The following is a 14,036-nucleotide window of genomic DNA, read 5'->3' as shown; positions in this document are numbered from 1 at the left end:
ACGCTGTCGTTGCGGAGGGGCGAGTGGGAGAAGAGAAGAACGAGTGGTGTTATCTCCCCAACCGGACCTCCGCAGAAGAGAAGGCACGGTTGGCTAAATAACGGAAAACCCCCACGCGTTCATCAGCACGCACACCGCGCCCACACAAGCCCCTTGACGGCAGTAGGAACAGCGATAATAACAGAGGGGAAGAAGAAAAACTTGCCAGCGTACACCCACTTTCAGGGCATAACGGATTCTTTCTTCTCAACATAAAAAATTAGTAAAAGTAAAAAAGCAACAATCAGGAGGAGTACATTTTGGTGGGGCTGCCAGTCGCTCAGTGCGTCGTGTCGCCCCTCTCTCGTCATCACCGCAACTCCACCAACGTACAACGCCTGTCCTCTCTCTCCTTCACCCCCCACTCCCCCCATTAGGGTTCTATAAGCTGTAAGGGAGACAATGGAAGAATACAAAACCCAAAAGGACTCGAAAGCGGAAGAAGGCATTCCCACTCTCAACGTCGACGGAAAGGAGAGGAGTCAAACAAGCTCTCACGTTAAAAGGAAAAAGAGAAAAACAAGAGAGACAAGCGAACTGCGGTACAACAGACGTGCGCGGATATGTGCGTTTGTGGCCGCCGTCCACGCCGTGCCTTTCGCGTGCTGCCCAGCAGCGGAGGAGAAAAAAGAGGCGCAGAAATGGAAGCAGCGCGTTGCCTCGCGAGGAAGGGGCGGGGACGTACACCAAAAGCCCAGCTGAACAACTCGGCCTCCAACGTACGTTTCGGCAAACGAAGCAGGACTTGCATACATGTGGCGCATCGGACAGTTTCCAAACACCAACGCGCGCAACACAGCCGGAGGGGGAGAAAGGCTCCTTTTGCGGCGGCTCTGTCGACGCTGCTGCGGACTCAAATAAGAGAAAACAGAAAAAGAAACATCGAGGGGGAGAACACGCACGAGCGGCGAAGGCGGCGGTGGAGTGGTGGGTGAGGGGGACAGCGGCCGCCGATGCGGGGGCGGAGGGCAGCCACGGCGTACCGGAAAGTGCAAAAGGGAGTGCAGCGAGCGACGGAGCAGAAGCCGCGCAAGTGTTATCCGTTCTTGGTTCCTCCAAGTCGCATTCGCCTCTGCGGAGGACTTCGGGCACCAAATGGGAAGCTCCTTTTTTTTTCCTTCTTTTGAGGCGCTTACCGAGTCAAGCGTCAGGGGAGACGGCTCGGTGAGCTCATCCCGTTCGCTGGCTGCTTTGCCGCCCTTACAGACCGACCGGCTTGCGCTGCTTACCGTTGAACTGGCTGAGGTAGATCATCATCTTGATGCGCTTGGAGATGATCGCGATGGGGCTCGTGGGGTCCACGAAGCGCCACATCGAGAAGAACTCATTCTTGGCCAGCGGCAGCGCAATCATCGTCGACTTGAGCAGCAGGTAGCACGCCAGCTTGATGCGCTCCCAGTCCGCGAAGAACGACACGACGTTCGACAGCTTCTCCGAGCCGGTGAGCTGCTTGCCGCCCTGGCTGTAGGCGCCCGTCTTCGTCATCACGTTGGCCACGCCGTAGAGCATCACGCAGTAGTAGTGGAAGACCAGGGTGCCGACGTTGGGGTCGAGACCCGCCAGCAGGTCCATCGGGCCCTTCACACAGTCGTCGCCGCACACAAAGTAGTCGAAGCAGGCGTCCCGCAGCGCCGGCGTGCTGAAGACGGCGTAGAGGGCCCAGGAGAGCAGGTTGATGCAGCAGCTGTGCATGTAGCGGAAGCGGCAGTAGCTCAAGATGGCGGACTGCACCTTGTCCTCAATCACCACCATCTGGTCCGCGTCGTCGCAGCGCAGGTTCTGGATGCCCTTGAGGTTGTTCGCCAGACGGATCGCGTCGCGGAAGCAGCAGGTCATGCCGCCACCCGTGAGGGGGTGGCGCTGGTTGGCGTGGTCGCCGATGCCGACGTAGCTGCGGATGCAGGGGAAGCCCGGCGGGTAGCGGGCCACCGGCATGCTGTGCAGCCCCTTCTTGTCCTGCGAGACGCGGATGAACTCCTCCTGCATGTGCTTCGGCAGGCACGGGGCCACCTCCTGCACGAGCCACTCGCTCTGCTTCTCCAGACTGGGCAGCGACGGCTTGTTATAGTCGACCAGCATGCGCAGCTCGTTGTCGTCGAGGCGGTAGGACAGGATCGGGCCCGTCTTGCCAAAGAAAACGGTGCCGCGCTCCTCCTTCGGCAGGCGCACCTGCTTCAGCACGAGACCGATGAAGTTGGAGTGGTAGTCGGAGGCCGGGGTGTAGTGCTGATAGCGGCTCTTCCACTTGGACATTCCACCGTCGCACATCACGATCAGCGGGGCCGTGGCGATCTTGCGAACAGTGGGCGCCGCCGGGTCCGTCTTCGCGGGGTCCTCGCAGAACGGGTTCGGCGGCACCTCGTACTTCTCCAGCACCGTGTACTCCACGCCGTAGGCACGCTCGCTGAAGGAGAGCCCCTCCGTCAGGACGGTGTTCACGGTGCCCTCCACCATCGTCACGTTCTTGCAGTTGTGGAAGACGAAGGCGCGCAGCTTCTGCACAAACAGGCCGAAGTGGAAGGACACGCCGTGGGCTCCCTTGCGGTACGGCAGGTCCACCTGCTCGCCCTTCTGGTCCACCACGAGGTAGCCGTGGCACGGCATGCCCACCGACTCGGCACACTCCTGCATGCCGACCTCGCGCAGCGCGTCGAGGCCGCCGGGCTGGAGAAGCTCGCCAACGATGCGGTCGGGCATCGTGAAGAGGGTGCGGTCAATCATGAGCACCTTGCGGCCCTGGTCCGACAGCGCCTTCGACAGCACCGGGCCAGAGATGCTGCCACCCACAACGATCACATCGTAGTCGTACTGCGTACGGGCTGGGCTCGTGCGAACGCGTGCCATGGCGCGGTTCAGCAGCAGGAGTGTGCCAATGGCACACAACACCGCGGCGGTGAAGTACAGCATTTTGCCTTTCGGTCGCTCGGAAGGTAAGTGAGTTAAGTCGACAGAGGCAGAGCGGTCTTCGTTTCGTTGGCCCTGACGTCCACGTGAGTTCGAAGCGTATGAAAAGGGAGAAGGCTTTTTGCTTGCTTCGTATTTGGGATTGGCAGAGTTAACAGTTACCTTATCAGGAGCACGGGAATCAATAAGTAAATAGAGGGTTAGTCCAGCTGAAAAACGAAAGAAGCAAGAGAAGGGCGGAGGCTGGAAATAAACTAAAAGGGAAGAGAATCCGAAGTGTTATATAATTTTTGGTTATGCTTTTTTTTTTGATGAGAGAAAGACGTGTGTGCCTTCGGAGTGTCGCGACGCGCGGGACGATGTCGGCCGCAAAGTTCTCTGAAGAGTGCGGGGGTGACACGTGAGCGGCAGAAGGAAAAACAGAAGGGAGAAGAAACGCGCTAACACGAAAAGTGTGTTTGCATAAAAGACAATAAAAAGAAAAGAAAGAGAAAACAGTAGTGTAGAAGAGAGCGAAAGACAAGGGTATTGATTTTAACTGATGAGGCGAACTAATGAATCTTCCATTGTAACAGCAGGTGGGTGTCAGTCGGCGGGACATTGAAAGGGGAATCGTCATGGACGGGTTCAGGTTGAAGAAGGAGAGGGCGAAAAGGTAAAGGGAAAGGTTGCAGGTGACAAGTGAACGCCATGAGAGCACGGGTGCGATGCAGGCGATATCGGGGTGTGAATCCGTAGAGAGACGTCGTTAGCAAATGGCAGCAAAACGGATATTGCGCACTCCTTGAGTGGGCTACAGAGAAAGAATGAACACATCTGTCATTCCCCAGCGCAGCCCTGAGGAGAAAAGCGTGCGTAAGAGCCGTTTATGCCCTTCGGGTGTGACTCGCCGCGCTGAACCGAGGCTGCAAACATTCAAGCAACAGCATTTTCTTCTGTGCCTTTTTTTTTTTGCTTCCCCTGCCTTATTCGCGTATCCACGCTGTCGTTGCGGAGGGGCGAGTGGGAGAAGAGAAGAACGAGTGGTGTTATCTCCCCAACCGGACCTCCGCAGAAGAGAAGGCACGGTTGGCTAAATAACGGAAAACCCCCACGCGTTCATCAGCACGCACACCGCGCCCACACAAGCCCCTTGACGGCAGTAGGAACAGCGATAATAACAGAGGGGAAGAAGAAAAACTTGCCAGCGTACACCCACTTTCAGGGCATAACGGATTCTTTCTTCTCAACATAAAAAATTAGTAAAAGTAAAAAAGCAACAATCAGGAGGAGTACATTTTGGTGGGGCTGCCAGTCGCTCAGTGCGTCGTGTCGCCCCTCTCTCGTCATCACCGCAACTCCACCAACGTACAACGCCTGTCCTCTCTCTCCTTCACCCCCCACTCCCCCCATTAGGGTTCTATAAGCTGTAAGGGAGACAATGGAAGAATACAAAACCCAAAAGGACTCGAAAGCGGAAGAAGGCATTCCCACTCTCAACGTCGACGGAAAGGAGAGGAGTCAAACAAGCTCTCACGTTAAAAGGAAAAAGAGAAAAACAAGAGAGACAAGCGAACTGCGGTACAACAGACGTGCGCGGATATGTGCGTTTGTGGCCGCCGTCCACGCCGTGCCTTTCGCGTGCTGCCCAGCAGCGGAGGAGAAAAAAGAGGCGCAGAAATGGAAGCAGCGCGTTGCCTCGCGAGGAAGGGGCGGGGACGTACACCAAAAGCCCAGCTGAACAACTCGGCCTCCAACGTACGTTTCGGCAAACGAAGCAGGACTTGCATACATGTGGCGCATCGGACAGTTTCCAAACACCAACGCGCGCAACACAGCCGGAGGGGGAGAAAGGCTCCTTTTGCGGCGGCTCTGTCGACGCTGCTGCGGACTCAAATAAGAGAAAACAGAAAAAGAAACATCGAGGGGGAGAACACGCACGAGCGGCGAAGGCGGCGGTGGAGTGGTGGGTGAGGGGGACAGCGGCCGCCGATGCGGGGGCGGAGGGCAGCCACGGCGTACCGGAAAGTGCAAAAGGGAGTGCAGCGAGCGACGGAGCAGAAGCCGCGCAAGTGTTATCCGTTCTTGGTTCCTCCAAGTCGCATTCGCCTCTGCGGAGGACTTCGGGCACCAAATGGGAAGCTCCTTTTTTTTTCCTTCTTTTGAGGCGCTTACCGAGTCAAGCGTCAGGGGAGACGGCTCGGTGAGCTCATCCCGTTCGCTGGCTGCTTTGCCGCCCTTACAGACCGACCGGCTTGCGCTGCTTACCGTTGAACTGGCTGAGGTAGATCATCATCTTGATGCGCTTGGAGATGATCGCGATGGGGCTCGTGGGGTCCACGAAGCGCCACATCGAGAAGAACTCATTCTTGGCCAGCGGCAGCGCAATCATCGTCGACTTGAGCAGCAGGTAGCACGCCAGCTTGATGCGCTCCCAGTCCGCGAAGAACGACACGACGTTCGACAGCTTCTCCGAGCCGGTGAGCTGCTTGCCGCCCTGGCTGTAGGCGCCCGTCTTCGTCATCACGTTGGCCACGCCGTAGAGCATCACGCAGTAGTAGTGGAAGACCAGGGTGCCGACGTTGGGGTCGAGACCCGCCAGCAGGTCCATCGGGCCCTTCACACAGTCGTCGCCGCACACAAAGTAGTCGAAGCAGGCGTCCCGCAGCGCCGGCGTGCTGAAGACGGCGTAGAGGGCCCAGGAGAGCAGGTTGATGCAGCAGCTGTGCATGTAGCGGAAGCGGCAGTAGCTCAAGATGGCGGACTGCACCTTGTCCTCAATCACCACCATCTGGTCCGCGTCGTCGCAGCGCAGGTTCTGGATGCCCTTGAGGTTGTTCGCCAGACGGATCGCGTCGCGGAAGCAGCAGGTCATGCCGCCACCCGTGAGGGGGTGGCGCTGGTTGGCGTGGTCGCCGATGCCGACGTAGCTGCGGATGCAGGGGAAGCCCGGCGGGTAGCGGGCCACCGGCATGCTGTGCAGCCCCTTCTTGTCCTGCGAGACGCGGATGAACTCCTCCTGCATGTGCTTCGGCAGGCACGGGGCCACCTCCTGCACGAGCCACTCGCTCTGCTTCTCCAGACTGGGCAGCGACGGCTTGTTATAGTCGACCAGCATGCGCAGCTCGTTGTCGTCGAGGCGGTAGGACAGGATCGGGCCCGTCTTGCCAAAGAAAACGGTGCCGCGCTCCTCCTTCGGCAGGCGCACCTGCTTCAGCACGAGACCGATGAAGTTGGAGTGGTAGTCGGAGGCCGGGGTGTAGTGCTGATAGCGGCTCTTCCACTTGGACATTCCACCGTCGCACATCACGATCAGCGGGGCCGTGGCGATCTTGCGAACAGTGGGCGCCGCCGGGTCCGTCTTCGCGGGGTCCTCGCAGAACGGGTTCGGCGGCACCTCGTACTTCTCCAGCACCGTGTACTCCACGCCGTAGGCACGCTCGCTGAAGGAGAGCCCCTCCGTCAGGACGGTGTTCACGGTGCCCTCCACCATCGTCACGTTCTTGCAGTTGTGGAAGACGAAGGCGCGCAGCTTCTGCACAAACAGGCCGAAGTGGAAGGACACGCCGTGGGCTCCCTTGCGGTACGGCAGGTCCACCTGCTCGCCCTTCTGGTCCACCACGAGGTAGCCGTGGCACGGCATGCCCACCGACTCGGCACACTCCTGCATGCCGACCTCGCGCAGCGCGTCGAGGCCGCCGGGCTGGAGAAGCTCGCCAACGATGCGGTCGGGCATCGTGAAGAGGGTGCGGTCAATCATGAGCACCTTGCGGCCCTGGTCCGACAGCGCCTTCGACAGCACCGGGCCAGAGATGCTGCCACCCACAACGATCACATCGTAGTCGTACTGCGTACGGGCTGGGCTCGTGCGAACGCGTGCCATGGCGCGGTTCAGCAGCAGGAGTGTGCCAATGGCACACAACACCGCGGCGGTGAAGTACAGCATTTTGCCTTTCGGTCGCTCGGAAGGTAAGTGAGTTAAGTCGACAGAGGCAGAGCGGTCTTCGTTTCGTTGGCCCTGACGTCCACGTGAGTTCGAAGCGTATGAAAAGGGAGAAGGCTTTTTGCTTGCTTCGTATTTGGGATTGGCAGAGTTAACAGTTACCTTATCAGGAGCACGGGAATCAATAAGTAAATAGAGGGTTAGTCCAGCTGAAAAACGAAAGAAGCAAGAGAAGGGCGGAGGCTGGAAATAAACTAAAAGGGAAGAGAATCCGAAGTGTTATATAATTTTTGGTTATGCTTTTTTTTTTGATGAGAGAAAGACGTGTGTGCCTTCGGAGTGTCGCGACGCGCGGGACGATGTCGGCCGCAAAGTTCTCTGAAGAGTGCGGGGGTGACACGTGAGCGGCAGAAGGAAAAACAGAAGGGAGAAGAAACGCGCTAACACGAAAAGTGTGTTTGCATAAAAGACAATAAAAAGAAAAGAAAGAGAAAACAGTAGTGTAGAAGAGAGCGAAAGACAAGGGTATTGATTTTAACTGATGAGGCGAACTAATGAATCTTCCATTGTAACAGCAGGTGGGTGTCAGTCGGCGGGACATTGAAAGGGGAATCGTCATGGACGGGTTCAGGTTGAAGAAGGAGAGGGCGAAAAGGTAAAGGGAAAGGTTGCAGGTGACAAGTGAACGCCATGAGAGCACGGGTGCGATGCAGGCGATATCGGGGTGTGAATCCGTAGAGAGACGTCGTTAGCAAATGGCAGCAAAACGGATATTGCGCACTCCTTGAGTGGGCTACAGAGAAAGAATGAACACATCTGTCATTCCCCAGCGCAGCCCTGAGGAGAAAAGCGTGCGTAAGAGCCGTTTATGCCCTTCGGGTGTGACTCGCCGCGCTGAACCGAGGCTGCAAACATTCAAGCAACCGTGTTTTGTGTCTTGGTTGTTGCTGCTGTCGTGACGCAACGCGGCGACTTCTTCTCGACTCAGACGCGACAGCTGTGTGTTGGGACGACTGATGGTCTGGGGATATTTTATTTGATGGATGCTTACCCACCCTGCGTGTCCTGAAAACGAAGAAGAGACACATAGCTGGATTGTACGTTGGATGCAAGCTGTTGATGCATGAATACATTTGTATACACTATGTACGTCGTCAACCTCGATATCCTGTGGGGGAGAAAAACGGGCAAAGCAGAGATTCGCCGATCTGTCTATGAAAGTCTATCCAGAGAATGTATGCGCAAATAAAAATGCAGGACGTCGTTTAACGGAAAAAATGAGGGTCCTTTGAGGCTTCTATGAAAGGGAAGGAACCGTCATCGCTGCCCTCCGCGTAGATGTGCGCACAATAGCCGCCGTTGCATCCACTGCTCACGCACCCTCGTAACACCGCAAGGAAGATGCGCCGTCTTTAATGGCGCAGCTAAACAAGCACTCCCCGTTGCACGCACACCCACACGCTTCGCTCAGATTACAGCGTTGTCTCCTCCATAATGGGCCGTAACGCTCCCATGTTTTCGCCCGCGACAACATCGCAAGGGAAGTCAACCGACACTTGCATCTCCGGGTAGAGGGCGTTCAGCACGGTCCGCACGCTGTCCATGATCATCTCCACGTCCTTGGCGACTTGCTTGTACACCGAGACGTGGCAATCCACCCACACGCAGTCGTGCACCGTGTTGGTCAGCACCGCGAGGCCGTTGTAGTTGTTGTTCGCCAGGAAGTGCCGCCACAGCACACCGAGAATTATTTGCACGATCTCACCCGCAAAGCCCTGCACCGGATAGTTCTTCAGGTGCGTAGGGGAGAAGTTCGTCGACTTGCGCACCGCCACCCGCTCGCGCAGCATCCCCTCCGGCACGTCCGACTCCGTGAAGATGTAGCGGCTGCCGGTGAGAACGGGGAACATCCCCTTGAAGAACTGATGGCCGCGCACGTTGCGCGCGCCGTTCTGCAGGGAGGCGTCGTAGCTGTTGGCCGACAGGGTCACCATTTTGTTGAACACCTCCACCCCGCGATAGGTTTCGTTCTCCTTTTCGATGAGCATTCGCACCTGGTCCTGCGTGAGACCCGTGCTGTGGCTAATCATCTTCACCCCTGCCCCGTACTGCCGCTGGAAGGAGAAGATCTTCGCTTGCTGTCGCAGCTTCACGAACTCCGGCTCCTTGTTTTTCTTGGCGCGCTGCAGCACATCCGTGTACTTGAGGTCCGGCCGCATCATTGTCACACGCTTGCAGTGGAAATCGACGTTGTGACGCAAGTCATCGAGCATCTGCTCATCCGACGCGAGCACCGCGAGGGCCACCACCTCGAGTTGGGAGTAGTCAGCCTCAATGCACATGCCCTTGTCGCCGAAGCGGCTAACAAACATGTCGCGCAAACTCGACTTGTCTTCTTTGGGAATATTCTGGCAGTTCGGATTCGCGCTGGCAAGTCGGCCGGTGTTCGTTTTGTTGTGGATAAGCTCGTGGTGGATGCAGCTGTCGCCGGCGTGCACCAGCGACACCATGCCTGTCCCGCCGTCGGTGCTCTCGTAGTAGGTACCGATGAGCTTCTCCAGTGCGCGCAGCTCGAGAATGACGCTGGCGGTCTGGTCTGCGTGATGGGCTTTGAAGTAGCTCAGCGTGTCCTCGCCAACCTGCAGCTGCCGCGTCGTCGAACTGCGGAAGCGGCGCATAACCTGCTCGCGCTCCAGCTCGTTCGGCACGTACTGCGAAAGGCGACCGCTGATGTTCACCGTCACCACGTCGTCGTGCGAGCACGCCATGGCGAAGCTGTCATACGCCGACGAGATCGTCTTGCCCACGAGGCACATGAGCGACAGCCGCTTCCGCTCCGCATCGGGGAGGGAGTTGTAGTAGCCGACGAAAGCACGCCGTTGCCGCAGCAGCACCGGCAGGTCGTCGTCGCTGCGCTGCACCTCGTTCTTTTTGCTCTTGCGTTGTTTGGTCGAAGCGGCGGCGGCGGTGGTGGCGGCGGCGAGCGCCTCGCGCTGCAGGGCGCTGTTGGCGATGTGGAGAAACACGTCGATGTAGTGGTTGCACCACTCCTCCGGCTTCATGTTTGCCTCCTGCAGCAGCATCTTCTTGAAGGCCTCCGCGTAGCCGAGCTTGGTGCGCTTCGTAGTGCGGGGGAGCGCCTTCGCTGGGATGACGGTGTTGCCGAGCTGTTCGCCTGACCCGCCGGTCCGCTTCGACGTCCGCTTCGTCGTCGTCGCCGGCTCGTCCGCGAACTGATGGCGGTAGTAGGCGAAGATAGACACTGTGTCCGCAAAGGAGATGTTGTAGCGCTTCTTCTGCTCCACCTCATCTAGCGTGCCGGAGTGGGCGTCGATGTAGCTGCCAAGCGCTACGTCACTGCGCAGGTAGCGCATAAAGGAGAAGCCGGCGTCGCGGGCCAGGATGGTGACGTGCGCGTCGGCAAACACCACATCGCTCGTCGAGGCGTCCTCGTCGACCGACACGACCATCTCCGTGTGCTGCGCGACCTGCTTGCTCACAAACTGCTCCAGTTGGGCGGCCATGTCGCCGTCGATGATCGTAACGGACTCACCCGTGATGGGGTTCTTCACGAAGAGCTTCGCAATGCCGTCGCGGCTTGTTGGCGTGAGGGCGGCAAAGAGAAATAGATGGCGTCGCGGCAGCAGGTTGGCGAGGGCGGACGTCTCGCCGCGCTTGTCGGTGCTCAGGCGCGACACGGCCGTCGCCTCGCGGCGCAGATTATCCATAATCGGCGAGCTCTTGCGGAAGTTCGCCTGCCGCGCGTAGGCGTCGAAGTAGCCTCGGTACATCCGCGTGCCTTTTTCGGTGGGCATTCCGGCCATGATGGCGCAGTCGCCGATGCCGAGGACGTGAACCGGTGGCCGCATAAATACGCCTGCGGGGTATTGCGACTTGGGAAAGTGATCCGGTGAGAGGAAGAGGGTGTGCCGGGCGAATAGCTCACCAGTGAGGGGCTTGCTCTCGCGGGCGTTGGTGCTCAGCTTCAGTTTGCCGCCAAAGAAGAAGGTGATGAGGTGCTGATTCGACGACCAGTTGAAGAACTTGCGGCAGTCGCGTGGGATTTCAGCCGGAATGGAGTTTTCTAGTTGCTTGCGGTAGTCGGCCACCTTCAACATCAGCTCGCTGCTCTGCCGCTGCGCCAATTCCACGTTCGTCTTGAGCCCGTTGTACTCCATCTCGGTGGTGCACAGAAGCCCTTCCATGCGCGCGCAGCAGATGATCACCTGCCGCTGCTCCAGTGCCCGCTCCATGTGCTTGCAGAAGACGAGCTCAGTGTTCTCGAGATCGCCATGCAGGTACTCCGTCAGGGTCGCGTACGGGATCGCGTAGGTCTCTTTCCCCTCCGCCCACGCCCGCTTCACCGCGTCCAGCTTCGGTGTCTGCCCGCCGTAGCTCTTCGCGACATCCTCCAGGCCGGCGCCGTGGCCGAGCTTCACCTCGTGCCCCGTCAACAAGTACTCGCCGTACATGGTGTCCCAGATCTTGCCCCCGCGTCGCAGAAACTTGCGGAACTCAACATCGCGCCAGAGGTGAAGCATGTCGAACTTGATGTTGTGGCCCACGATGACATCGTAGTCGTCCAGCGGGGGCAGAAAGAGTGAGTCCTTCGACGACTTCTCCACTAGGTGGTTCTGACTCGTGACGGAAGGGTCGTCGTAGCGGAGGGCGACGCTGCGGTCGAAGTAGCGCTGCGGCATGAAAACGTTGCCTTTGTAGTCGCGAGCACCGGAGAGCACCACGTAGTTTTCCTTAATGAAAGGATTCGCCACGCGCTTGTACCGACGAATGGTGGTCGTCTCCAAGTCTACCACGAGGTATCGCTGCAGGCCCTCGAACGCCTTCTTCTCCCGCTCCAGCCGACCCGCGTCTTCGTAGATTGTGCTGCGCCACTGCTGCAGCTTGAAGACGACCTCGGCATCATTGATGTTCACCTTGTTGAGAAAACTCGCCGACGTGATCTGCGGCACTGGATTCCGCTTCGCCTCCTCGGCGAGCCTCCCCACCTGCGTCATCGCCTCAGCGGCCGGCTCCTGCGGCGGAATGCTGTTCACCGCGCTCATGATCGCCGGGGAGACCTTGTGCAGGCGGTCGGAGAAGAGCTTGTTCGCCAGCGCCGTGAAGCCGCGGTGCAGGTAACGGTCCATCTTGTCCTCCTCCTTGCGCAGGTGCTTCTCGGCGAAGCAGTTGTGCCGGATGAGGTCCCACGTCGCGCGCGGGTCGCTTTCGTCGCTGACGCCCTTCGCGACGCTCTGGCCGCCAAAGTACGGCGCCAGGCTCGAGATCTCCGCCACGAAAAAAGGGCTCTTTGGGCGGCAGGTGCGGGCAAAGGCCACCAGCTGCGACGCCTTGGTGCGGGCCGTGGGCACGAAGAGAGAGATGGAAGAGCTGCCCTCGCCGTAGAGAAGCGTCGTCAGTGCGTTGAGCTTGACAGTCTCCTCGGCCAGGCTGCGGATCATGTGCACCGACTGCGAGCGCTTCTGTGAGTCGTAGATGGTCACCACCATCGTGTAGCCGTCGGTGATGGTGCCGCGGCCAACGCGCACGTCGATGTCCACCACAAACACGTTGACTGCCTTCACCACACGGCGCACAATCTGCTCCACTGGATTCAACGTCTTGCGGCTGCCCGGCGTACCGAAGCGTCGATGAACGTTGAAGAGGACGTCCCAGCTAAGCACAGCGGTGCGCGGGGCACCGCTCCCTTTCAGTACCTCAGCGGACTTGAAAGCGCCGTCCTCGACGTCGTAGACTGGGGGGTCCACGGTCGTTCCATTGAACTGCTTCTGTGTGAGCAAGAACGACGCGTGCTCGAGGCTGAGTGGCAGGTCGACGCCCCTCACCACCTCCTGCTGTGCCTTGAAGGCGAGGTACGTGATGCCCCACGTGTCGGGTGCCAGCGCAACGCGCTTCATCGCCTTGTTGCTGATGAGCGCCGCGGCCGCCTTGATCTCGGCAGAGGCGTCGCAGCCGAACAACAGGCCGGCGATGTAGTCCTCACCGATGCGCTCATCCATCCACATGGCGGCCTTCCAGATGTGCTCCTCCTTCATGACAACCACCTCGTTCGTCGTGGCCGAGTACACGGCGTAGAGCTTCTGCGCCGCATCGTAGGCCAGCGTAAAGATGCAGTACTGCGCCTTGGCGAGGAGCACTTTCTGATCATCGGCCAACAGCGTGGGGGAGAAGGGGTTCTGACGTGCGGGGTACGGAACAGGAGTGGGACGCGCGACGGCGGCAGTGGCCGTGGTGGTCGACGGCGGTGACGCTGTGGCCGGAGCCACCGCGGCCGCTGCGTAGACGGGGTGCGTGGAGGAGGTGGCGTACGTGCGACTGGTGCGGCTAAGGGCGGCGCAGCCGCTCAAGGCCAGCGCGAGCCGACAGCGCTGGCCAGCAAAGAGGGTGCTTCTACGCAGCATCCGTGGCACAGTGATGCTCCAGCAAGGCGTCTCTCGTTCCGATCGTGACTTTTTGTATCTTCCTTAACGCGTAGACGGGAGAGGAGAAGCGCAAGAATGAATCCGTGCTGATCTCTTCCGCTTGACAAACACCGTTGCGAGCGGCCGCGGAAACGTCGTCTCGTCGTTCTTCGTTGTTCTTTTTGGTTGTTTGTTTATAGCCCTAGCACTGAGTTGTTCGTAGGGACAAGAGAGAAGTATTCTTCTAACGCTTCTTCTCCGTATGTATTTGGTGCGTGATGTCTATGGTTGTTCACAACAATGTCGTTGCACGCCACACGCCAGAGAACAGCGTGACTATTCTGTCCACTGTTCTGCTCCAGACACCGGTGCTCTGCTCTGCATCGCACGCGCGAAAATGCATTAAAAAAGAAATAGAAGCGATAAAGGACCCAAAAGAGAAAAAAACGGAGTAAAAGAAGAAGAAGTTCAAGCGCCCCAACGTCAACGGCGTGCGTGCAACGGCGCGCGAGGGACCACGCGTTATTAGTCGTCACTCTGGCTCCTTTAATTGTTTTCGACAATGCTCAAACAACACCGAATAGAGGAGCCGCGCTTATCAGCGGGGGTAAAGCGCAGCTTTGAAAAAGGTGTGGATTTAGAGGGCGGAGTTTCATATGTATCTTTTTTTTTGGATACGTGGGCGAAGCGCCCACCACTCGATGCGTATGCGCTGCCACGGAGAGACTCCAAAAAGAGAAACACGCATGTGT

The 14,036-nt window shown here is 58.5% G+C and overlaps 3 protein-coding genes across 6 annotated transcripts; all 3 read right to left on the bottom strand.

Annotated features, from left to right (window-relative positions):
* Positions 1-1,239: 1,239 nt before the first annotated feature.
* ABB37_07688 (putative mitochondrial squalene monooxygenase-like protein) lies at positions 1,240-3,505 on the bottom strand (the record flags this gene model as incomplete). 3 transcript variants are annotated; one of them, XM_015806411.1, is made up of 1 exon in its annotated part: positions 1,240-3,505. In XM_015806411.1, the coding sequence occupies exon 1, from the start codon at positions 2,944-2,946 to the stop codon at positions 1,240-1,242; it is 1,707 nt and encodes a 568-aa protein (XP_015654775.1). In that variant the 5' UTR covers positions 2,947-3,505. The 3 variants fall into 3 exon arrangements, with proteins under 3 accessions (XP_015654775.1, XP_015654776.1, XP_015654777.1); XM_015806412.1 differs by having other exon boundaries at positions 1,240-3,496; XM_015806413.1 differs by having other exon boundaries at positions 1,240-3,385.
* A 1,656-nt stretch (positions 3,506-5,161) lies between these two features.
* Positions 5,162-7,427, bottom strand: ABB37_07687 (putative mitochondrial squalene monooxygenase-like protein; the record flags this gene model as incomplete). Of its 2 annotated transcripts, none has more annotated exons than XM_015806409.1 (1): positions 5,162-7,427. In XM_015806409.1, the coding sequence occupies exon 1, from the start codon at positions 6,866-6,868 to the stop codon at positions 5,162-5,164; it is 1,707 nt and encodes a 568-aa protein (XP_015654773.1). In that variant the 5' UTR covers positions 6,869-7,427. The 2 variants fall into 2 exon arrangements, with proteins under 2 accessions (XP_015654773.1, XP_015654774.1); XM_015806410.1 differs by having other exon boundaries at positions 5,162-7,418.
* Positions 7,428-8,337: 910 nt separating this feature from the next.
* On the bottom strand, positions 8,338-13,664 carry ABB37_07686 (putative mitochondrial mitochondrial DNA polymerase I protein D; the record flags this gene model as incomplete). The annotated part of the gene is made up of 1 exon (XM_015806408.1): positions 8,338-13,664. Exon 1 carries the CDS (start codon positions 13,282-13,284, stop codon positions 8,338-8,340), a length of 4,947 nt encoding a protein of 1,648 aa, XP_015654772.1. The 5' UTR covers positions 13,285-13,664.
* Between the last annotated feature and the right edge of the window lie 372 nt (positions 13,665-14,036).

Source organism: Leptomonas pyrrhocoris (genome assembly GCF_001293395.1).
Source record: "Leptomonas pyrrhocoris isolate H10 chromosome Unknown, whole genome shotgun sequence".
NCBI lineage: Eukaryota > Euglenozoa > Kinetoplastea > Trypanosomatida > Trypanosomatidae > Leptomonas > Leptomonas pyrrhocoris.
Note: the sequence above shows the minus strand (reverse complement) of the source record. Positions and strands in the feature narration are given on the sequence as shown.